The sequence below is a fragment of the Manis javanica genome, chromosome 10, assembly GCF_040802235.1.
Source record: "Manis javanica isolate MJ-LG chromosome 10, MJ_LKY, whole genome shotgun sequence".
NCBI lineage: Eukaryota > Metazoa > Chordata > Mammalia > Pholidota > Manidae > Manis > Manis javanica.
Window position 1 is genome coordinate 88,736,069 of NC_133165.1, and position 23,925 is coordinate 88,759,993.

At 43.9% G+C, this 23,925-nt stretch overlaps 2 protein-coding genes across 6 annotated transcripts in view; one reads left to right on the top strand and one right to left on the bottom strand.

The window, feature by feature from the left end:
* The first annotated feature begins 5,591 nt into the window (after window positions 1-5,591).
* FKBP11 (FKBP prolyl isomerase 11) lies at window positions 5,592-8,782 on the top strand. Of its 2 annotated transcripts, XM_017639978.3 has the most exons (6): window positions 5,595-5,838; window positions 6,019-6,084; window positions 6,472-6,559; window positions 6,842-6,875; window positions 7,248-7,318; window positions 8,535-8,779. In XM_017639978.3, the coding sequence occupies exons 1-6, from the start codon at window positions 5,713-5,715 to the stop codon at window positions 8,750-8,752; spliced, it is 603 nt and encodes a 200-aa protein (XP_017495467.1). In that variant the 5' UTR covers window positions 5,595-5,712; the 3' UTR covers window positions 8,753-8,779. The 2 variants fall into 2 exon arrangements, with proteins under 2 accessions (XP_017495477.1, XP_017495467.1); XM_017639988.3 differs by lacking the exon at window positions 6,019-6,084 and having other exon boundaries at window positions 5,592-5,838; window positions 8,535-8,782.
* Window positions 8,783-8,789: 7 nt separating this feature from the next.
* The window catches only part of DRC2 (dynein regulatory complex subunit 2), a 39,996-nt gene continuing 24,860 nt past the window's right edge, over window positions 8,790-23,925 (bottom strand). Inside the window, exons 2-7 of one of the 4 annotated variants that reach the window (XM_036992540.2) lie at window positions 12,239-12,408; window positions 11,597-11,735; window positions 10,590-10,787; window positions 10,174-10,392; window positions 9,670-9,822; window positions 8,792-9,557 (exon numbers count right to left, since the gene is read on the bottom strand). In XM_036992540.2, the coding sequence (XP_036848435.2) occupies window positions 9,240-9,557; window positions 9,670-9,822; window positions 10,174-10,392; window positions 10,590-10,787; window positions 11,597-11,735; window positions 12,239-12,408 (1,197 nt within the window). In that variant the 3' untranslated portion in view covers window positions 8,792-9,239. Of the gene's footprint in view, window positions 9,558-9,669; window positions 9,823-10,173; window positions 10,393-10,589; window positions 10,788-11,596; window positions 11,736-12,238; window positions 12,409-23,925 lie in introns of all 4 variants that reach the window. The other 3 variants (XM_073213585.1, XM_017639823.3, XM_017639829.3) reach the window with 3 other exon arrangements.

Genomic DNA, 23,925 nt, shown 5'->3' on the forward strand with positions numbered 1-23,925 from the left:
CTCCAACCAGACATCTGTTTATCAACCCCATAAGCTTTGAACCTATCCACTTACTCTTCAAAATCAGATAATAACTTCCTCCTCCTATGCTCCTCAAGTTCTGCTTGGTGACTGAGGTTACTGATAAGTTAATGCCTTTCCCAGGTGCTTTATTTGTATACTAATAAATAGGTACCTTCTAGAGCTGCAGCATGTCATAAAATAATGATCATGGACAGGATTTTAGCTGGATGGCAGGCCAGTGGGCGGGGAGGGAGCTTTTAACCCCTGAACAACTTGGGTAAGAGGATGACCTACATATAGTCCCTTTTGCCCCTCAGTAGGATACCAGAAAGGAGGTGAAGGGAGCCCCCTTGTGGCAGTTGCTTAAACCTTCTAGCTTCTTTTATGGGGACATGGGCTGATGGCGGGAGACTTAACCGGGAAGGTAAAGTTTATCATCCAGTTCTTAGGACAAACAGCAACCCCATCTTCCCAGAGCATGAATTGCTTTTAAGTCATGGCTTGGCAGCAGACCTGAGCCTGGGGCCCACTTCATGATAACTTGGGCAAGGGAGATTCCAGAATGAGCCTGGAGAAAGCCAGTGGAAGCTCTTGGATTGGTCCAGATGAGATAGAGGACCAAACTGTCTCCCCTTCACTCCAGAGTATGGGGACAGTAACAGGGAGAATGAGTGTGGGTATGTGTGAGTTTCTCAGACTACAGACTTGTAAGGTTTGAAGGCTCTGGGGATTCCCTGAATCACTTCCAGTTCACATGCCTTGATTGCTCTGAGCAGAAAATTGACAGGTATTATTCAGTACTTTTTTATGTTTCCAGACCTGTGCTTAGAGTGGTGTCAAACACTGCACTGAGGGAGAGACCCAGGAGCCCATTTCCAGGATGCTCTGGAATCCTTCACTACCCCTGTGGAGTAGTGAGTGTTGGGGAGGCCTGTGCAGGGGCATACCCTTTTGCTGCTGCTTGGTGCAGGAAGTGGGATTTTGGGGCATGCAGTCATATTAATACTCAGAAGCTTTGAAGGGTGTGGAGATAGGAGGGCCTAAGTCCACAGTTCTGTTTTCTAACCCTGTAACTGGAGAGATAAGAATATCATGCTGGTCACTGAGGAGTGATAGAATCTAGATGTCTTCCTTCTGCAAATTTTTCATTCTTATCGGGTTCCCTGGCCCTTTTTGCTGGGTTGGGTAAGGATGGCTCCAAGTTCCTGAACAAAGGGAAGAGAGGGTTAGGTCTGAGCATTGAGTATGGCAATGAGAACAGTGCCATCGAAGGCAGTGGTTGGAGGCCTGGAAATGAGGAACTGGGGGCAGTTCTGTTCACCATCAAGGCTGGAAGGTGAGTGCTTATGTGTGTCAATGTCCATGAGCTACAGAAGAAAGTATCTGGACTATAGTGTAGAAGCCAATCTGGCTTCTGAGCTGATTGTGGTGGAACAGAGGACAACATGTGAGCCAGAAGTCTGGCTATGTGCCCAGAGCTGACCAGTTCTACCCATTCACCCTTCCTCCAAATCAGGCACAAAGGGAGCTGTCTCTGAGGTCTGGACAATCAGTCTGGGCCAGGCAGAGGGTTTGAGAACCAACTTGTCCACCTGGCATCCCCCACCTCCACCCCCTCCATCCCACACATTTTTGGGAGCCATTCTAGGACAGAATTGAGTGCAAGGCCTTTAAGGGTTGGGGGACTTAGCCTGGGGCTCTGAACCACTGGAACTTGGATGTTAGCCTCTTTCTGATTTCTGAATATAGGCAACAGGGGTGTTCTCTTGGCTTTAGGTTATTACCTAATTAGAAGATGGGGAATCTGTTTTTGCCTATGTTAGATCTTGCATTGATGAGATGATAACCTCCCTGGCTAAAACAGCCACAGGAGAGAGTGGGGGTGGGAGGTAACACTTCATTTTTTGATAAATGAGTACATAACCATACCTAAGAAGAAAACCTCTAGTTAGCCAGGGTAGGCATACCCTTGAAAATATGGCATTACGTTTTGAAGTCCAGCTTGCATATGCTGACTCACAGCTTTTTATTTATTAACAATCTTAAAAATAAACATATTAAAAGCACTTAAAAAGCAGTGCCCTGCTTACTATCTGGCACATAATAGGCACTCAGCCTTGAATGAATAAATAAAATACTATTGTCCTTAACCAAGCTGGGCATGGTGGGTGCTCCATGAGCCTTGGAAGCCAGGAGACTGTGGCAGAGTTTCTCCTATTTGCCCACAGAGACACCTTGGGGGATGGAGGCCTTCCTGGGAGTGGCCCCCTCATTAAGTTGTGCGTTTAGTCTGGGCTGGGTCGCTCCCTTATGTTTCCCAGAACCATCTCACCTTTTCTCTGTCCTTCAGATTAATCCTAACTTGATCCAAGCTCCTTCCTCCCTTGTCCCTCCTGGGTCCACGTGGGCTTGTGCTGCCCCCTGTGGGTGATATCATTGTCTTGGTTTTGCCCTTTCCATTTCTATTACCACCCTCTCTAACTCTACCCCTACCGCCCACACCAGCTTCCCCTTTTTCCATTCAAGGCCGTCCACAACTAAAGCTTACTTCCCTCTCAAGTACCTCTTTCTCCTGGCTAAATCCCTTACTTTAGCCAAACTGGTCCATTTATTTTCCCCAAATATCTGACCAACTGCCTTTATCCCCTTTCTCACTTGATTAAAAATACCACTTTCCTTAAGATCCACAAAGCTGCCTATGGCCTTGCTAATCACAAGGACTTATTTTCCCATGTCTGTCTCCTTTAGCTCTCTTAGCACAACTCATTCTCCATCTCCTATATATTCCCTTCATTCATGTAATATTTTAAAGTGTATTTTTTTAACCAAAGTAATTTTTATTGCAAAAGATCCATTAATGTGCAGAGCAACATGCAGAACCTGTTCCTCCCTGCTTACCGCCATTCCCATAGGTAGCCACCCTCAGCTATTTGGTGTGCATCCTTCTAGATGCTTTTCTAAATATGTTTACCTACAAACATTTGGGGAGGGATTAGAATATAAATGGGCTTATCACATCTAGTCATGCTTTTTTTTTTTAACTCAAGGGTATATACATTTATCTTAGAGGTTTTCCATGTTAGTATAGTTAGATCTTTTTAATGGTTTTCCAGTATAGCAAAGTATATTATTTATTCAAAATAAAATGTATTGGTCTAGAATCTGTAGTATTTAGGGTACTGTGAAGCTAGTACCTAGGGGACTCCAGATACGATTACAACCTTGTCCTTGCCATCAGAGAGCTGGCTTTTAGAGGAGATGGGGGTGGGGGGTGGGGCATACACAGATAACTACAGCCCAGGGAAACAGTCATGTCCTGGAGTGTATTCCTGAAGTTCAAACTTAAGGAAATTAGGACTCACTATTTGAGCCTGGTTTGGAGGGATCTTGACAAGTGAAGGAAGAGCATGAGCCAGGGCACAGAGCTGAAAACACATGATGCAGGTTCATCTGATGCCAGACCATCCATGAGCAGAAAGGGGATTTGGTTTAGTTCACACACGTTTATTGAGCATCTAAGTGTCAAATGATGGCAATGAGAAGATAGAAATGACAAAGAGGAGGTTCTTGTGTTTAAAAGGCTTTCAGTTTAATGGAATAAAAGCCAAGTTTGGGAAGGCAGATTAGGACCAGATGAAAGCTTTCAACTGGCATGTCAGGCTGAATTTTATTCATTGGATAAGGTGGAGCCATGGCAGGCTTTTTAGTGGGCAGGTGACCTGACTGACACTGAGCAGATAGCCTCAGTGTAAGAATGGGCTAAAGTAGGGACAAGCTAGGGCCGAAGAGCCTTTTTTTTTTTTTTTTTTTTAACAAGATAGAAGTTCATTTCTACCTCAGTTAAAAGGTTTCTGGTGGTAGACAGTTCAGGACTGGTATGGTGGCTCTACAGTTACCTGGGATTTAGACTTCTATCTTTTTGCTTCACCCTTCTAGCATATAACTTCCATCCTCATGGTCATCTCATGGTTTAACATGGCTGCTAGAGTGTAATTCATCTCATCTACATTCCAGGCAGCAGAAAAAAAGAAGGGAAGGAGATTGGGAAAAGGCAGAATAGTACATAATAACACATAGCTTAGCTAAATTAACTCCAAGGAACTTTCTGACAGTCCAGAATACTATTTCTAACACTTCTGTTTATGTCTTAAATTGGCTGGAACTTAATCACATGGCCTTATCCAGGCTTTAAGGAGACCTGGAAATGTAGTTTTGTTTCTTTTTATATGTTCATTTAAATTCTTTACGTTTTAAAAAGTTTATAATTTGCATGCAGTGTAATGCACAGATCTTGTCATGGAGTTTGGTAAATTCTGGCAAATGTGTACACCCATGTAACCCATTTTCCTATCAAGATATAGAGTATTCCATCACACCCAGAAACTCCCTCCTACTGAGGGGACTTCTTTATAAACAACCCAAAAGAGAGAGAGAATGAGGCCTTCATTAGGGTGGTAGCTATGGAAGCTGAAAGAAAGAGTGGAGAAGCTGTGGAGAGAGAATCCAGAGGAGACTGGTTGGATGTGGGAGAGGAGAGAAAGAAGAGAATGCTGATAGCAGAACCATAATAGAAATAGGAACTTGGGAGGGAGGTCTAGATTGTTGCAGCTGGAATGGAGGGGGCAAGAGGAATGAGCCCAGTATCCAATGTGTTGGTTTGAGGTGTTGGTCAAACATCCAGGTAGAGGTACGCAATAGGTATTTGTGTCTAGAGCTTTGAGAAAGCAGTCAGAGCTTAGTGGCATCATGTACCAGAGAGATGCTAAAGAGGACAAGGAACCAAGAAAAGACCCAAGAATTTGGCAACTGAGCTCCCTGATGACTTAGAGGAGTAGAATCCAGATGTCAAGTCTTGAGTGGGCAGTCATGGTTTAAATCATGCAGAAGGGGACTGGGTAGGGCTACCTGAAATAATTTTAAAACCCTTTAAAAACTGAAGTCCTTACACAAACATAAAAGGGATATATGTAGCTGCCTTGTTGACAAGTGTTTGTTGATGAAAGGAGAAAGGAAATGGTAATGTCAGAGGAAAGATCAGGGATTTGTCCCTTAGTTTTGGATATATGGCTCCAATATATATGTCTCCTTTTGGATATATGATCTGAAATTCAAGATGGAAGGGCTGGAAGTGGGAGAGGGATGCTGCCTTTGACAACTGCTGGGGTTGTGTGGGCCAGTCAGGCACTGCTAGGATAGGTGTAAGGAGATAAGTATCTTAAGAAAGAAGAGCAGAGAGCTAATACATTGGACTCAGGCAGTACTGCCTTTGAATTCTCTCTGACACCACTAGCTAGATGGCCTTGGGCAAAATACTTAACCTGAGTACCCTGTTCCTTATCTGTAAAATGGAAACAATTATGCCTACTTTTCAGGATGGTTTTGAGGATTACAAACAAGTGCCTGGCACACAACAGGAAATTGTAAATGGGTGCTGTTATGCGACCCAGCCCCTTGCTACGTGGCCGAACGGTAACGGGTGGGTTAGAATCCGCGACCTCCGGATCTTAGCGGGTTGGGAGGGCTCCCCGCGGCCTCCTCCCTCCAGGAGGTGGGGACAAGGTGGAGGAAGGGCTGCAGGAGGAGGAGCTGGCGCGTTGCGACCCGCCCCGTCCCGTCCAGTGTGGCCTGGGCGCCGAGGGGACTGCTGTCCTAGCAGCGGCCACCCGAGCAGCCTGTCCTGGTGCCCGGTGCCCTGCCCTGCGTCCAGTCATGACCCTGTGCCCCTCACTACTGCCGCTCCGTTGGCTGCTGCTGCTGATCAGTGGGGCGGTGTGCCGGGCTGACGCTGGGTTCGAAACCGAAAGTCCCATCCGGACCCTCCAAGTGGAGACCCTGGTGAGGAGGAGACAGTCCCAGGCCCCGCGGGGGCGGGCCTTGTCGGGAGCGGACCGGGGTTTAAGCGAACTGGGAGCGGGAAGGAGAGGAAGTGCGGGAACTGAGTTGCGGGACACTGGGTGTAGGGGCCAGAACGGGATCTTTGGAGGAGCCTCCGTGACTCCTGCAGTCCGATCATAGGTGGAGCCCCCAGAACCGTGTGCAGAGCCCGCTGCCTTTGGAGACACACTGCACATACACTACACGGTGAGGGGTCTGGGGGGCCGGGGCGGGGCCTGGGGGCGGCGCCCTGCTGAAACACGTCAGCTTTGGGTTGGACACGTGGCAAGCGGTTCGGAGTAACTCCCAGGCTCTGGGGTCGTCCGGCACGTGGCGCGGGGGAGGGGCGCCGCTCTTTTCTGCCCATTTCCCCTGCTTGCTTTTCCACCAGTTCCTCCCTGGCGCAGAGGTGAAGGGTGGCGAGATCTCCCAGAACTGCCAGCCCTTTGGGGCTTCCTGTTCCTTTCTGCCCCGAGGGGAATGCTAGGCAGCAGCTGCTAGGGGGTTGTGGCCGCCTCTAGGCCCAGGTGTGTGTGGTGTGCTTGCTGGGAGGAGAGGTACTAGATGTGCATTCTTGATCCTCTCTCCTGCCAGGGCAGCTTGGCAGATGGGCGCATTATTGACACTTCCCTGACCAGAGACCCTCTGGTTATAGAACTTGGCCAAAAGCAGGTGATCCCAGGTATGTGACCTGTGCCTCCCCTTGCACTTCTTCCCAACTTAAGCCTTTTCTTAGCTTCTTCAACCCCTAGACTACCTTGGAAATGTCCCCAGGGCTCTACCAGACACCTCCTGAGGTTTAAAGTCCACTTCTAACATTCTTCTTCCCCCATATCCCACTGGAAGCCAAAAATTTGAGAAATGGGGAGCTCAACTGAGGGTCAAGGGGGAGCCATTGATCCTCCTCTCCTGGGATTTGGGGAATGTAGGCAGCTTCCTGTACAGTTGTGTCTTCTTCCTCAAGGTCTGGAGCAGAGCCTTCTAGACATGTGTGTGGGGTGAGTATCTGGGCAGGGGTGGGATTGGGTACCCCCCTTTGCATGGGTAGAGGCTTTCTCTGCCCTCCCTGCCTCTAGAGAAGGCAGGAGGACATGGGATAAAGGGCCCTGGCTTCTCACTGGGTAGGTCCAGGTCATTGGGACCCCTGAGGGCATCCAGAACCTCAGTGCCTATATAGCTGTGGATGTCACTGGAGGAGTCGAGACATGGGGGTATGGACACCTTTGCTGGTAACCTGTTTGGTGCTCAGGTGGAAAAGTTAATGTTTTGGTTGTGAATATCCAGAGTTTTCCTGGTGGGGCTTCAGATGGACTAAGGCTGCTGGCCCACCTGGTCCTACCTCTGGCTGTGATTGGCATTCCTTCCCTCAGAGAGAAGCGAAGGGCAATCATTCCTTCTCACTTGGCCTATGGAAAACGGGGATTTCCACCATCTATCCCAGGTAATCTCACTAGGCCTCTTTCTCAGGCAGTCAAAATACCCAGTCCCTAAGAGCCACAGGAAGCTACATACTTTGGAGCATGAGAAGGTCTAAACTCAGTTTGTTGAAAGGGACAGGAGTGGCTGGGGCCTCCTTCTGCAGGACTGCTTTTTTCCTCTTCAGATCATTAACAGGAATTTGAGAGATATAACTTGTTAAGGCCACCTGGCTTGCCCTCTAGCAGCCAGCACCTTTTTAGGGAGGAGACACCTGCTTGAGCCACATACGTCTGTATTGCCTGTGGCTCCCCTCTCAGAACTCTGGACTTCTTCCCTGCCTTTTTCCTACAACTTCAAACTCTGTACAGCTAGTGTGGCTTTTCACCACATCCCCACCCCTCCTTTCAGCATCCACCAGGCAACAGATAGTAAAAATGACCACAGTCAAGTAATTCAAAACAAAATAAAACAAAAAATAATTTTACCCCATAACTTAAAAAACCCTCACAGGTCACTGTTGATATCTGTTCTTGAAGGCTTGAGACTAGAGAGATATCCCTAGGTGCATATCTCTTGCTTTCAGTTATAACAGATGTTTATCATCTAAATTGTGTTGTACTTCAGAGTACCTGGATAAAGTTCTTATCCTAGTTCCAGCTCAGAGGGAGACCCAGAAAGAGGGTTGGGGGACTAAAGAAAAACTCTGACCCAAAGCTCTATTAGCTCCCCATTTCCAGTGCTGTTTCTGTTTGCATTTCTCCCGCTCCTCAGGTAGCCGCATCCTTCTTCCTCTCCAGCTCTTGCATTGAAACACCTATCTTTTCTAACAATCACATTGAGTGTGCTCATTGGTTGGTAGAATTTTAAAAGTTTAAATTCAGTTCATTTCAGCCCTGCAAAGATTCAATCCATGTGGCTGTTTGGAAATGGAGTGCAGAGTTTCTCATGTATAAATGGAGGACAGTCTGTACATTTCAGACCCACAGAAAGTTTTCCCGTGCTGTCAAATATCTGTCACTGACCACAGGCTATACTTGCATATTTTGGGAAAACATGACTACCACCAAATTCTGCTTATAACCCTTCTCTGCCTCTGTTCAAGGGAACTCAACACATTTAAATTCTGCCTGCTTCACAGTTGTTGCTCTGGTGTGGCCTACCCTCCCTATTTTCATTCAGATCCTGAGGCCTGAATACAATGCGCAAGGACTCTAACCCTTACTCCTTTCTGCCTCCAGCGGATGCAGTGCTACAGTTTGACGTGGAGCTGATTGCACTGATCCGAGCCAACTACTGGCAGAAGCTGGTGAAGGGCATTTTGCCTCTGGTAGGCATGGCCACCGTGCCAGCCCTCCTGGGCCTCATTGGGTATCATCTGTACAAAAAGGCCAGCAGACCTAAAGTCTCCAAAAAGAAGCTCAAGGAAGAAAAACGAAACAAGAGCAAAAAGAAATAAATACTAGTTTGAAAAAAACTTCTTTGCATTCTTTACCTGATATTTTCTGAGGCTACTTCTGTAAGAGGGGATGAGGTAAAGGGCTGGGCTCGGGAAAAGGCATTCTGAGTTGGCTCTGGCCTGGCATGGGGGTGGTTGGAGGCTTTGGGTCACCTCTTCCCCTGGCCTTCTCTTCCTGTCCTAACTTACCCCAAGGACTTGTTCTTGAATCTTCCCACAGGATCTCTAGATCCTGAATGGATTTTGGCTCCCCTGGTGCCCTGACTCTGAGCAGCAATGCTTCATTGAGCAGTAAGTCTCCTGATAGTTGCCTAGCTATTCACTCCACTCCCTGGGGCTGCTATATTCCTAGTATCCTCAAAGCAGACTGCTCTGTCCAATATGGCAAAGATAGGAGGAGCCCACCACTCCGTTGAAATTTTTAATAGCAAAATCCTCAGGTCTCTCAAAAAATTCTCTGGGGTTGAGAGGAAATTTTCTTCTTGTGTCACAGGATGTGGGAGATCACATGGGCTGCTTCAATGATGTTGTAAGTGGTTGGAGGTTGGTTGTCACCTGGCTGGGTTGGATGTGTGAACGAGGGCTCAGGTAAGTTGCTCCGATGGTTGACGATGAAGAGTGGATTTAGCTGGCTCAGCACCTCATCACTCACTGAGATGCCATCTAAGTACCGCTTGAGCATCTCCCGCAACTTCCCATTGATTTCTAACAACTGGGCATGTCTGTGTTGGAGGCTCAGTTGTTCCAGTTTCACTTTGTTGTACCTTTTCCAGAAATTCTCCATCCCTGTGTAGTTTGCTATCACCTGGGAGGTGAGTTAAAGGGAGAAGGTGTGTGCTGGGCCCATGGGCAAATGCAGCCCAGTGCCCCCTCCTCCCCAACCTTGAGCAATAGCCTCTGGGCCCCAGGCACTTTACCTTTGCCAGCTCCTCAGTGAGCTCCTCTGGCTTAATTTCCTCTATCTCCCCTTGCTCCTTGGGAGTCAACCCTGATGAATAAAAGGGCAGCACTTTTTCTTCCTCTGTTTCAAATTTCCGACAAATTTCAGCAAGTTTAAGGATCTTTTCACCCTGTTGGAAGCAGGAAGAGACCTTTTATTAGGAAAGAGGGAAATAGTGGAGTTGGTTCCCCTGCTTGAACCCAGGGAAGCTACTCATCCAAATGTAAGATAAGACTAGTAAATACATCCTACACTGAGTGCTTACTGTATGCCAAACACTATTCCAAGTATTTATATTTGCATAAAATTCATTTGTTATGAATTCATTGAAAATGTGAGAAGGGAGAAACGTGGATGTATTCTGAGTGTCCATGTAGGCAGGAAGCAGGAGGAAGCCCTCTTCTGCATCTCTCAAGCCCCTTTCACTCACAGTGAGCCAGGTGTCCCAATTTTGTTCTGACTGCCCTTTGCCCTTTGTTACCTTATCGACAATCTTTCTCAGGACCTTGAGGGTGGTGTTACTTTCCAGAGTGAGTTTGACTAAGTTCTCTTGTGATATTCCCCGGGCCTGAGTCCTTTGGGCCTTAAGTTTACACAGCTGTGCAAGGATCAACTCCTTGTCATCACGAATGTACTGGTTCTGCTCTTCACTCTCATGGCTGTGCACCATGATCTTGCCTTTTAAAATAGTTATGGAATCCTGGAGGAACAAAGTAGATTAGAGGAAACACTTGACTAGCTGAGAGTCTTCAGTGAGAGAGAGGAAAGAACTATCTGGGGACTGAGATCCAAGCAGATCATCTTTCCTGAACCTATGATGGGGCCCAGTGGAAACAGGGGGAAGAGAAATGGGAGAAAAGAGCAGTTAAAGCAGTGTTTCCAGTTGGCTGCACTGACCTGTAGTCTCTGTATTTTTTTCATCTGTGCTTCAATCTCTTTGGAGCTCCTCTCATCCTTCACCTTCAGGGTCTCGAAGGCAACCTTCTGATCCTCTGTGGCATCGGTGTAACTCTTGAGTGCATCCTGGAACCGTCTCCACAGATCTTCTACTGTATTCTCTAGCTGCAGTCTTAAAAAGTGCTTCTCTTCTAAATTCTAGGAAGTTGCCCCAATATAGCTATCAGTAGTGCCCTTTCACTTCCACCGGCAACCTCACCCTCTGAACTGTTTGTAGTCTGGTAGAGAGCAGAAATCACTAAGGAAAATGCCTATAGACACCAGGCAGATGATATAACTAAGTGCTGTGGGCTAGATGGGACCTGTGGGGAACCAAAGAGGAAATGCTCCTGGGGATCGGGGATCGGGGTGGCCCATCTACTCAGCTCCACATGAATGTCCTCATTTGGAACGTGGCCCAGTGCTGCCAGATCTTTTTTCAAGGGAAGTGGAAATTTTGGATTTTTATGTGAAATCTCCCAGTTTTTAAATGTAGTAAGATTATTAAAAACCTTTACAAAACACTGTGGGGCAAAATTAAGACAAAGAACCCCATACCCAAACCCAGGTCTGTAGGCTGGCTAAGTTCACAACCTCCAGGATGGCGGGACGCACTCTGGGCCAAGAGGCAGGAGAACTGGATTCTCCGGGCACCACCGAAGCCCAGCAGCAAGACTTTGGCAGGTCATTTTACCTCTTTGGGCCTTTGTTTTTTCACCTGCAAATCATGGGGTGAAGCCAGATGATCTCTTTGGTGCCTTTTAACTCTAAAATGCATTTTGTTGACATTTCAGAATGGTTTTCCTTCCTGACCAATTTTCACAAAACTACAAAAAGCAGTAGGAGAAATTTCAGTGGCAGCAGGCATTTTATTGTGTCGGTTCAGGGATCTCTCCTAGCTCTAGACGCCTTCAGCATTTTTCTCCCACTTCTTTCCCAGCTCTTGCCCATCTGCTCTCCCCCCATACCTTGTTTTTGAGGTCGTCCCATGTGCTCTGGAACTCCAGCTTGCTTTCATACTCATAATCTATATAATTCTGCTCCATGGCCATGAAGACATCTTGTAGGTAGTGTATCTCTTTTTCATGCTGGTCAATAATTGTCTTCCTATAGGAGATAAGACAGTGTCCCTATTCTGAGGGATAAAGCATAGGGACCAATAATGGCAGCTTAAAGCAGTATATAATAAAACTGAATAGTACAGATTCCTGGGTACTGAAGGATACCAGAGGTAGGAAGGGCTCTATCCTTTTTAGGGCCAGAAAAAATGAATAGAGTAAAATTATTTTGATATTTGAATAAGTAGTATAGTCATTGATACAAAAATCAAAAAGCACAAAAGATTACAGTGAGAAGTCCCCCTCCAATCCCAGTCCCCTTCCAGATGGATTGGCTTCTGATAGTTGAAAGTGGGGGTGAGGGTGACAGACAGGGACCTGGCATGGGCAAAGGGAGGCTAAGGCCACAAGCTTAAACCTAGGTTAGTTTGGAAGGAACACAGGATCTTCTCTGGTGGGGGTCATGTCATAGCCAGGTATAGCTACCTGCTTGCAGGCAGCTCCTTGACAGGATGCTCCCCTGGACTCAAATCATCTCTTAGGCCCCCATACCTTTCTGTCTCAAACTCCTTGGTTAGGGCCTCCAGCTCCATGTTGTAACTTTCCTCTAGGAAGCTGAGCCGGCACCTCTGCAGGGCCAAGAGCTGGTCAATGTTGTGCAAGTGGCTGCACAGGGCATGGGCATGCTGCTGCTCGGCTTCTGACAGGTCCTTAGCTAAAGACTGGGTAGGAAATAGAGTTACTGTTTTGGCTGAATGACATTTGTGTTAGAAAATAAAAAGGTATTCACTGGATAGCTGGATGGCATTTTCCCCTGGTTCCTAATACCAATTCTTTAGCTCTAGGAGTGCTGGTCCTCCTACCTTTGAACGTAAAGTAAGCATGACATCAGGGATCCCCATGTAACTAGCCAGTGTCCTAAGAACAAGGAACATTTACAATGATGGGGCTACTCCTAAAAGGAACCAGGGATTCTTGGAGAAATGGCTGCTTTGAAGTCTGAGGCAGAAAATAAACAAGTTGAATGTAGGGTATCCTGTTTTACAAGATGGCAAATAAGCTATCAGAGACCAATAGGGTCACGTCAAAAGGGCTTAGGAACCAACAGAAGTGGTTCACGGTGGCAGATTACACGGGCACAACATCTCTCATCTTTCAAGCTTCTTCAGTATGACCTTGCCACTCCTCCATCAAGAGGAAGTCTCTTCTTCTATCTCCTTAAATTTGGGAAAACCCTGTGACTACTTGCATCATCAGAAAATGGTGAAAGTGACACTGTGCCAGTTCCAGGCACAGTCCTTACATGGTCTGGCAGCTTTTGCTTCCTGCCTCTTGGAATGCTTATTCTTGGGACGCTCCCTCTAGGAACCCAGTTGTCAAGTTGTAAGAAGTCCAGTGCACGTGGAGAGGCTGTGTGCAAGCATTCCAGTCAATAATCCAGCTAAGCTCCCAGCTGACAGGCAACTACTAGCCAGCTTAGACATCCAGACCAGTCAAGCCTTTGTACAACTCAGCCCCAACTGACATCTGACCAATGGTATGAGAGATCCCAAGCACGAGCCACTCTAGTGAGCTAAGTCAACTTACAGAACCATGAGAGATAATAAACTGTTGTTTTAAGTCACTGATTTAGGGGTGGTTTGTGGTGTAGCAGTAGATAACTGGAACACTTCCACTGGCAAAAAACGGACAGTGTGAGCATCAATAGGATAAAAACTGCAATGAACTGAAAAATATCAAATATGTGTGATTTTGAGTTCATAAGGATACTTAAAAAAAATCAGTTACAATTGGAGTATGCCAGATAACCACTTTTTTTTTTAAACTGGTGTATAAAGGAAAAAGAATCAAGCATTTATCCTGCCTTTCTTATATAAACTATACTTCTGGATAAATGAATGGTAAATGACAGAAAGTCTCTATGAAGTTTTCAAGCTAATTAATGAAAAGAGGAATGAAGCTATTAGGAAATCTGCATTTTGCAACCCTAGTGGATTAATGGGTAATCAACAGCCGTTAACATCAAAAAAAGAGAAATGACTAGACATTGTGTGCCTCCTGATGGAAGAACACAGCACCTTCAAGTTTCTAGGTCCAATTACCAAGATACAGATAATACAGAGGACAGAGTAAGACACTGAACTATGATTCTGCATATTATACAGTTAAAACAAAATAAAATGAGAAGCTGTTCATGGGCTAATGTGGAATAACCCACAGGATATATTAAGTGAAAAAGGCAAGGGCTGGAATAGTATGGAATATTACCACTTGTGTTAAAAAAGGTTTCCTCATGAAACTAACATTTTTAGGAGGAGCATTGGGTGGCTGGAAAGCACTGGTGTGGGGGAACTTTTCTATATATAACTTTCTTATCTTTTGAACTTTGAATAATGTGAATGTATTACTATTCAGAAAAGTAAAACAAATGAAAGCAAATACAACAAAAGAGCATTTACTGAATGCCCACATGAGCCAGGCACCTTGCGTCCACTCACTGTAAACTACCACAACCTCTACACAGAGCTACCTTTTACCTTACATATGTGCTATGGAAAAGGATCTTGGGAACTAGGGGCCTATTCACTCAGTCAACAAATGTTTACTAGACCTGCTATGCACCAGCACTGTGCTGGACCCTGAGGATTCAGAGCACTGGGGAAGGCTTCACAAGAGAGATGTCATTTGTATCAGTCTTAAAGGAGGAGTGAGAGTTTTCCAGAAAGACTGGGGAGATGGGGAAAAGAATTCCGGACAGAGGCAATAGGCACAGCAAAGGCTGGCTGTGTGAAAGCTAAAGGTAGAAGCCTGATCATGAAGGGCTTTGATGTGCTTTATATGGAGTTTGAATTTTATCCTGTGGAAGAGGGGAGCCACTAAGAACGTTTAAGCAGTGGAGTAACAGGGTCAGATTTTTGTTTCAGAAAGCTAATCCTGACAGTCGTATCAACAGTCATCTGGAGGTGGTTGGGTACAAAGACTGGAAGATAGGAGACTACTATTGCAGTAGTCCCTGGGAGAGATAATGCCCAGGTCTGAACTACAGCAGGAGAGTGGGGAAGGAGAGCAGAAGATTTATACAAGACTTAGTAACAGATCACAGATGGAGGCAAAACCTAGGATGACTCCCAGGTTTCTTGGTTGGATGATTTGCTGAATGGCACTAGCCACCCAAATGGAGAATAAAAGGAAAACCTGATTGTGGATGATGAGGAATGGGACTGGCTGGGGAAGGGGCAGCTCATGAGGACAGTACAACAGCAAGAACAGGTATCTAGGAGTCCTGAATATAAGATTTAGAACTCAAGAGAAAAGTCCAAGCTGCATTATAGATCTGGCAGTTTATAGACCTGGGAGTCATGTATAAGTGGTATTTAAAGCCAGGGTAAGTAATCTTAATGAGAAAGACTATCTAGGCTGTAAATACCTGGTTAAGGAGTGAGATGGTCAGACTCAGAAATCTGGGAAATGCCAAGCTCAGGGGATGAAGAGAGGAAGATAAGCTCACAAAGGGGACTAGATGTACATACCCCAGAGGCTGGAGAAAAACCATCAAAGAACGATGTCATGGAAAGCAAAGGGGAGTTTCAGGAAGGAGGGCATGATCAGGGGTGTCAGAGCCATGCAAAAGTCAGGTCAGATGAAGATTAAATGAAAAGTATCCATGATTCAGGCCTCGTGGTCTTTATAAGAGTAGTTTCTTAGAGAAGGGTGGAAATCACATGTTGTGGGGTGCAGGATAAATGGGAAGTGAGGGAGTAGAGAAAGCAAGTGAGGATAACTAATATTTGCACGTTTATTGAGTAGTTTTGGTTATCAGGAATAACTTTGAAGGTGCATAATATTAGCAGTGTGTGATTTACCTATGGCAGGGACTGAAATCATTAAGTGCAAAGCTATTGTGTAAGAAGAAGCTAATTGGCTCAAAGGTGAGCCTGGCTACTGCTCAGCATCCCTAAATGAACGCTGCTGGTTCCCTTCTTAGCAAGTATTTGGTAACTCCCAATAACAGTCTGAAGAAGTCACTTAAAAAGCCATAAGGTATAACTAGTGGGTGAGAAACTCTAATAGATAATGGTTCCTGCAAATCTCGGGGACTCCTAATATGTATCACATGATAGTTGCCCAAAGTCTAAATTTTTTTCCCTAGAGGTTTATGCTGTGAAGGAGAGGGGTGTGTTTTCTAGAGGGGATTATGCCAGGCTGACAATATATATTTTGCTGTTACTGTGAGTTTTTTTTTTCTTGTTTGGTTTTAAGATGGTAAAGACTAAGGAAGAGTCAGTAAATAGAAGTTAAAAATAGGATGAGTGAAGGAATACAGCAAAATCCCTTGGAAAAAAAGATGGTATGAACTCAAGAAACTTCCAAGAGCATAAGGATGGCTGATTGAGTTACTGAGAGATAAAGAACTGCTTTCAACCTCATCCACAGCCCCTGAAGTTGGATCACAGTCAAAACAGAAGTCAGTTAAATAAAGCACTAGAGTGGGAATCGAACTCGTGCTCTTGTCCCAGCTGACTAGCTAAGTGACCTTGGGCAAGCAACTTCCCCTCTCTGGAACTGAGTCTTCTCACTTTGAAATGAAGGGGTGGGACTAAGTTCAAGTCAGATGTCTACTGTCCTACAACTCTAATATTGTGTTATACTGGTTTGCGGTGCTTCCCTGCACACCAAGGAGAATGACTACTCTAAGGAAGGGGGAGAGATGATGCCCAATATTCTATTTTTCATTTCAGTGAAAACTGTTATTACCAATAGCCTGGTTTCATCACTGCTGTGTCTTGTGAGGGCTTTAAATTTGATTAGTAAACTAATAAACTAAAACTAGGCCCATTCTGGATAAGGATGGGGAAAAAAGATGGTAGAGTAGGAAGGCAAGGCAGAAACCTCCTCCCACACACACACCCTGAAAATGACCTGAAGACTGCAGAACAGACCACCTACACCTGGGGAAGAAGAGAAGACCACAAAGAAAAGGGTAAGGTGGCAGAGCCATGATTGAGAGGGACCCCAGCTCTTCCCCCATCCCAGCCCACAGGCAGTGGAGAAATGGAGCCCAGGAACTCTGCACACCTGGCCCTGGAGATCTGCTATGGGAGGATGAGTCCGCATTGCATTGGGATCTGGTGATTAGCAGGGCTGGACACTAGGGACAGTTGGAGCACTCTGGGAGGCTGAGACGTCAGCTGCTTGTGGAGCACAGGCACACTCCACCAGTCCTGCTGAGACCCAAAGCAGAGGCAGCAGTTTGAAAGACTTGCCAGCAGCAGGAAGGGTTCCAGAGGAGCAAGGGGTGGATGGAGCTGTCTCCACAGGAGAAAGATCAGGTGGGTAATACTTGTCCAGCCCTTCCTTGGCCCAGTGGGCTGGGCACTCTCAGGAGCCCCAGATGCTCCATCTCCCTTACTGGCAGCTCAGCCCTGAGGTGCTTCATTGCATACCACAGGTGTGCCGGCCCATTTGGCCCAGCAGTGTAAGACTTTGCTGCCTGGCAGGCAGAGGGAGGCTCCCCTAGCTTTCTTGGCTCTATCTCATCCCAAATGGGGAAGTGTCTGCAGGAGCCAGATCAAAGTGCTTCTTCCTCCCTGTGGGCAGACAAGCCCATTACTGCACTACTCACCACCCCAGCTAGCCTGGCCTCCTGGAAACTGGCGGTGGCCTTAACCCTGTAGCCCCACCATGGCTGTAGGGCAGGCAGAGGACAGCCCCATCTACCATGACCCAAGCGGAAGCCACTGTTCTGATCACAAAGGGCCAACTGAGGAAAGCTGCTGGTCTCAGCAGACTGAGATAAACCACTGCCAGCAGACAGACAGAAAGGCAGCCTCACCCATTGCCCATCAACAGCACCTGGGGCTCCACCACAAAGGAGAACTGAACAGTAAAGAGTCTTAAGCTTCTGGGCACCACAGGACTCCTTTTTCATAAAATCATTACTCTCTAGACCAGAAAGCATAGCAGATCCATCTAATACAAAGGAAGAAACACAGAAACCCTGACAAAATGAGACAGAGGAATATGTTCCAAACAAAACTGCAGGATAAGACACCAGAAAGAGGATTAAATGAAATGGAGATCACCAATTTTCTTGATAAAGATTTCAAAGAAAAAGTTATAAATATGCTCACTGATCTGCAGAAAAGCATTGAAGATCTCAGGGAGGACTTCAACAAAGAGATACAAGAGCTGAAAAAGATCCACTCAGAGGTGAAGGATATAGTAGCAAATGAAATATACAATGGAGGGGATGAAAAATAGACTGCTGCGAGTAGAGGAGACAATGAGATGGAAATTCGAGAACAGGAACACAGTGAAGATGAGGAGCAGAGAAAGAAGGATCTCTGGAATGAAAGAACGCTAAGAGAGCTGTGTGACCAATACAACCAAAAAAGTATTCACATTATAGGGGTACCAGATGGAGAAGATAGAGACAAAATAATAGAAAGTCTCTTTGATGAAATAATTGTTGAAAACCTCCCCAATCTGGGGAGGTCATGGAAGTACACAAAGCCACTAACTAAAGGAACTCCAGGAAGACAGCAGCAAGACATATAATAATTAAAATGACAAAGATTAATGATAAGGAGAGAGTTCTGAAAGCAGTCAGAAAAGAAAAAAGACTGTTTATAAGGGAAACCCCATCAGGCTATCAGCAGACTTCTCAGAAGAAACTTTACATGCCAGAAGGGATTGCCGTGAAATATATATATATATATATATTCATTCATTCATTCATTCTGGTCAGAGAACCTTGGCTACTTCCTTTTTTCTCTTTCCTTTTTTTTTATTAAGGTTTCATTGATATACACTCTCATGCAGGTTTCATATGAGCAATACTGTGATAACTACATTCACCCATATTATAAAGTCCCCTCCACACCCCACTGCAGTCACTGTACATCAGTGTAAAATGCCACAGAGTCACTACTTGTCTTCTCTGTGCTACACTGGGAACTGTAACACCCCCCATACCATGTGTGCCAATCATAATGCCCTTTAATCGCCTTCTCCCTTCCTCCCCACCCACCCATCCCCACCCTTCCCCTTTGGTAACCACTAGCCCCTTCTTGGAGTCTGTGCTGCTATTTTGTTCCTTCAGTTTTGCTTTGTTATACTCCACAAATGACTGAAATAATTTGGTACTTGTCTTTCTCCACCTGGCTTATCTCACTGAGCATAATACCCTCTAGCTCCACCCATGTTGTTGCAAATGGTAGGATTTGTTTTCTTCTCATGGCTGAATAATATTCCATTGTGTATATGTGCCACCTCTTCTTTATCCATTCATTTACTGATGGACACTTAGGTTGCTTCCATTTTCCTTTGGGTAAATTCCTAAGAGTGGAATTGCTGGGTCAAATGGTATTTCTATTTTGAGTTTTTTGAGAAACATTCGTATTGCTTTCCACAATGGTTGAACTAATTTACATTCCCACCAGCAGTGTAGGAGGGTTCCCTTTTTCTGCATCCTCACCAGCATTTGTCTTTTCCTTGTCTTTTTGATGCTGGCCATTCTTACTGGTGTGACGTGATATCTCATTATGGTTTTAATTTGCATTTCCCTGATAATTAACGATGTGGAGCTTTTCATGTGGCTGTTTGCCATCTCAATTTCTTCTTTGGAGAAGTGTCTGTTCAGATCCTCTGCCCATTTTTTAATTGGATTATTTGCTTTATGGGTGCTGAGGCATGTCAGTTCTTTATGTATTTTGAATGTTAACCCCTTGTCAGATAAGTCATATGAATATATTCTCCCATACTGTAGGATGCCTTTTTGTTCTACTGATGGTGTCCTTTGCTGTACAGAATTTTTTAGTTTGATGTAGTCCCGTTTGTTCATTTTTGCTTTTGTTTCCCTTGCTTGAGGAGATATGTTCAGAAAAAAGTTGCTCATGTTCATATTCAAGAGATTTTTGCTATGTTTTCTTTTAAGAGTTTTATGGTTTCATGACTTACTTTCAGGTCTTTGATCCATTTTGAGTTTACTTTTGTGTATGGAGTTAAGACAATAATCCAGTTTCATTTTCTTACATGTAGCTGTCCAGTTTTGTCAACACCAGCTGCTGAAGAGGCTCTCATTTCCCCATTGTATATCTCCATGGGTCCTTTATCATATGTTAATTGACTATATATACTTAGGTTTATATCTGGGCCCTCTATTCTGTTCCAATGATCTATGGGTCTGTTCTTGTGCCAGTACCAAATTGTCTTTCATTTCCCCATTGTATATCTCCATGGGTCCTTTATCATATGTTAATTGACTATATATACTTAGGTTTATATCTGGGCCCTCTATTCTGTTCCAATGATCTATGGGTCTGTTCTTGTGCCAGTACCAAATTGTCTTGATTATTGTGGCTTTGTAGTAGACCTTGAAGTCGGGGAGTGTAATCCCTTCAGCTTTATTCTTCCTTCTCAGGATTGTTTGGGCTATTCGGGGTCTTTTGTGGTTCCATATGAATTTTAGAACTATTTGTTCCAGTTCATTGAAGAATGCCATTGGTATTTTGGTAGGGATTGCACTGAATCTGTATATTGCTTTAGGCAGGATGGCCATTTTGACAATATTAATTCTTCCTACCCAAGAGCATGGGATGAATTTGCATTTGTTAGTGTCCTCTTTAATTTCTCTTCAGAGTGTCTTGTAGTTTTCAGGGTATAGGTCTTTCATCTCCTTGGTTAAGTTTATTCCTAGGTATTTTATTCTTTTTGATGCAATTATGAATGGAATTGTTTTCTTGATTTCTCTTTCTGCTAGTTCATCTTTAGTATACAGGAATGCAACAGATTTCTGTGTATTAATTTTGCATCCTGCAACTTTTCTGAATTCAGTTATTGGTTCTAGTAGTTGGGGGTGGATTCTTTAGGGTTTTTTATGTACAATATCATGTCATCTGCAAAGAGTGACAGTTTAACTTCTTCCTTAGCAATCTGGATGCTTTTTATTCCTTTGTGTTGTCTGATTGCTGTGGCTAAGACCTCCAGTACTATGTTGAATAAAAGTGGGGAAAGTGGGCATCCTTGTCTTGTTCCTGATCTTAAAGGAAAAGCTTTCAGCTTTTTGCTGTTAAGTATGATGTTGGCTGTGGGTTTCTTGTAGATGGCCTTTATTATGTTGAGGTACTTGCCCTCTATACCCATCTTGTTGAGATTTTTTATCATGAATGGATCTTGAATTTTGTTGAATGCTTTTTCAGCATCTATGGGGATGATCATGTGATTTTTGTCCTTCTTTTTGTTGATGTGGTATATGATGTTGATGGATTTTCAAATGTTGTACCATCCTTGCACCCCTGGAATAAATCTTAGTTGATCATGATGGATGATCTTTTTGATGTATTTTTGAATTCAACTTGCTAATATTGTTTAGTATTTTTGCATGTATGTTCATCAGGGATATTGATCTGTAATTTTCTTTTTTTTGTGGTCTCTTTGCCTGGTTTTGTTATTAGAGTGATGCTGGCCTCATAGAATGAATTTGGAAGTATTCCCTCCTCTTCTACTTTTTGGAAAACTTTATGAAGGATGGGTATTCGGTCTTCACTAAACGTCTGATAAAATTCAACAGTGAAGTCATCCAGTCTAGGAGTTTTGTTCTTAGGTAGTTTTTTTATTACCAATTCAATTTTATTGCTGGTAATTGGTCTGTTCAGATTTTCTGTTTCTTCCTGGGTCAGTATTGGAAGGTTGTATTTTTCTAGAACATTGTCAATTTCTACTAGGTTATCCAATTTGTTAGCACATAATTTTTCATAGTGTACTCTAATACTTCTTTGTATTACTATGGTGTCCATAGTGATTTTTCCTTTCTGATTTCTGATTCTGTTTATGTGTGTAGACTCTTTTTTTTCTTGAGAAGTCTGGCTAGGGGTTTATCTATTTTGTTTATTTTCTCAAAGAACCAGCTCCTGCTTTCATAGATTCTTTCTATTGTTTTATTCTTCTTGATTTTATTTAGTTTTGCTTTGATCTTTATTATGTCCCTCCTTCTACTGACTTTGGGCCTCACTTGTTCTTCTTTTTCTAGTTTCATTATTTGTGAGTTTAGAATGTGTTCATTTGGGATTGTTCTTTCCTGAGGTAAGCCTGTATTGCAATATATTTCCCTCTTAGCATGGCCATCACTGTGTCCCACAGATTTTGCAGGGTTGAGTTATTTTCATTTGTCTCCATATATTGCTTGATCTCTGTTTTATTTGGTCATTGATCCATTGATTATTTAGGAGCACATTGTTAAGCCTCCATATGTTTGTGGGCTTTTTTGTTTTCTTGGCATAGTTTATTTCTAGTTTCATACCTTTGTGGTCTGAAAAGCTGGTTGGTACAGTTTCAATCCTTCTGAATTTACTGAGGCTCTTTTTGTGGTCTAGTATATAATTTATTCTTGAAAATATTTCATGAGCACTTGAGAAGAGTGTGTATCTTGCTAATTTTGGGTGGAGTGCTCTGTAGATTGTCTATTAGGTCCATCTGTCCTAATATGTTCTTCAATACCTCTGTCTCCTTATTTTCTGTCTGGTTGTCTGTAATTTGGAGTGAGTGGTGTGTTGAAGTCTCCTAAAATAAATTCATTGCATTCTATTTCCTCCTTTAATTCTTTAGTATTTGTTTCACATATGTAGGTGCACCTGTATTGGTTGCATAGATATTTATAATGGTTATATCCTCCTGTTGGACTGACCTCTTTATCATTTTGTAATGTCCTTCTCTGTCTCTTGTTAGTGTCTTTGTTTTGAAGTCTATTTTGTCTGATACAAGTACTGCAACTCCTGCTTTTTTCTCCCTGTTAGTTGCATGAAATATCTTTTTCCATCCCTTCACTTTCAGTCTGTGTATGTCTTTGGGTTTGAAGTGAATCTCTTGTAGGCAACATATAGAGGGGTCTTGTTTATTTTTTTTTATCTATTCAGTGCCTCTATGTCTTTTGATTGGTGCATTCAGACCATTTACATTTAGGGTGATTATCAATAGATATGTACTTATTGCCATTGCAGGCTTTAGATTCATGGTCACCAAAGGTTCAAGGGTAACTTTTTTACTATGTAACTGTCTAACTTAACTCACTTAGTATGCTATTACAAACACAATCTAAAGGTTCTTTTTTCCCCTTCTTTTTCTTCCCCCTCCATTCTTTTTTATTTTATTTTGATATCATTAATGTACAATTACTTGAACATTGTGGTTACTAGACTCCCCCTATTATCAAGTTCCCCCCACATACCCCATTACAGTCACTGTCCGTCAGTGTAGTAAGATGCTATAGAATCATTACTTGTCTTCTCTGCATATACTGCCTTTCCACTGTCCCCCCGCCCCACTACAATATGTGTGCTAATCATAATGCCATGTTTTCCCCCTTAACCATCCCTTCTCAACATCCTCCCCAGTCCCTTTCCCTTTAGTAACTGTTAGTCCATTCTTGGGTTCTGTGAGTCTGTTGCTGTTTAGTTCCTTCAGTTTTTGCTTTGTTCTTATACGCCACAGATGAGGGAAATCATTTGATACTTGTCTCTCTCTGCCTGGCTTATTTCACTGAGCATAATACCCTCTAGCTCCATCCATGTTGTTGCAAATGGTAGGATTTGTTTTCTTCTTATGGCTGAATAATATTCCATTGTGTATATCTACCACATCTTCTTTATCCATTCATCTACTGATGGACACTTAGGTTGCTTCCATTTCTTGGCTATTGTAAATAGTGCTGTGATAAACATAGGGGTGCATCTGTCTTTTTCAAACTAGGCTGCTGCATTCTTAGGGTAAATTCCTAGGAGTGGAATTCCTGGGTCAAATGGTATTTCTATTTTGAGCTTTTTGAGGAACCTCCATATTGCTTTCCACAATGGTTGAACTAGTTTACATTCCTACCAGCAGTGTAGTAAGGTTCCCCTTTCTTCACATCCTCGCCAACATTTGTTGTTTGTCTTTTGGATGTTGGCCACCCTAACTGGTGTGAGGTGATATCTCATTGTGGTTTTAATTTGCATTTCTCTGATGATTAGCGATGCGGAGCATCTGTTCATGTGCCTATTGGCCATCTGAATTTCTTCTTTGGAGAAGTGTCTGTTCAGTTCCTCTGCCCATTTTTTAATTGGATTATTTGCTTTTTGTTTGTTGAGATGCATGAGCTCGTTATATAATTTGGATGTCAACCCCTTATCAGATATGTCATTTATGAATATATTCTCCCATACTGTAGGATGTCTTTCTGTCCTATTGATGGTATCCTTTGCTGT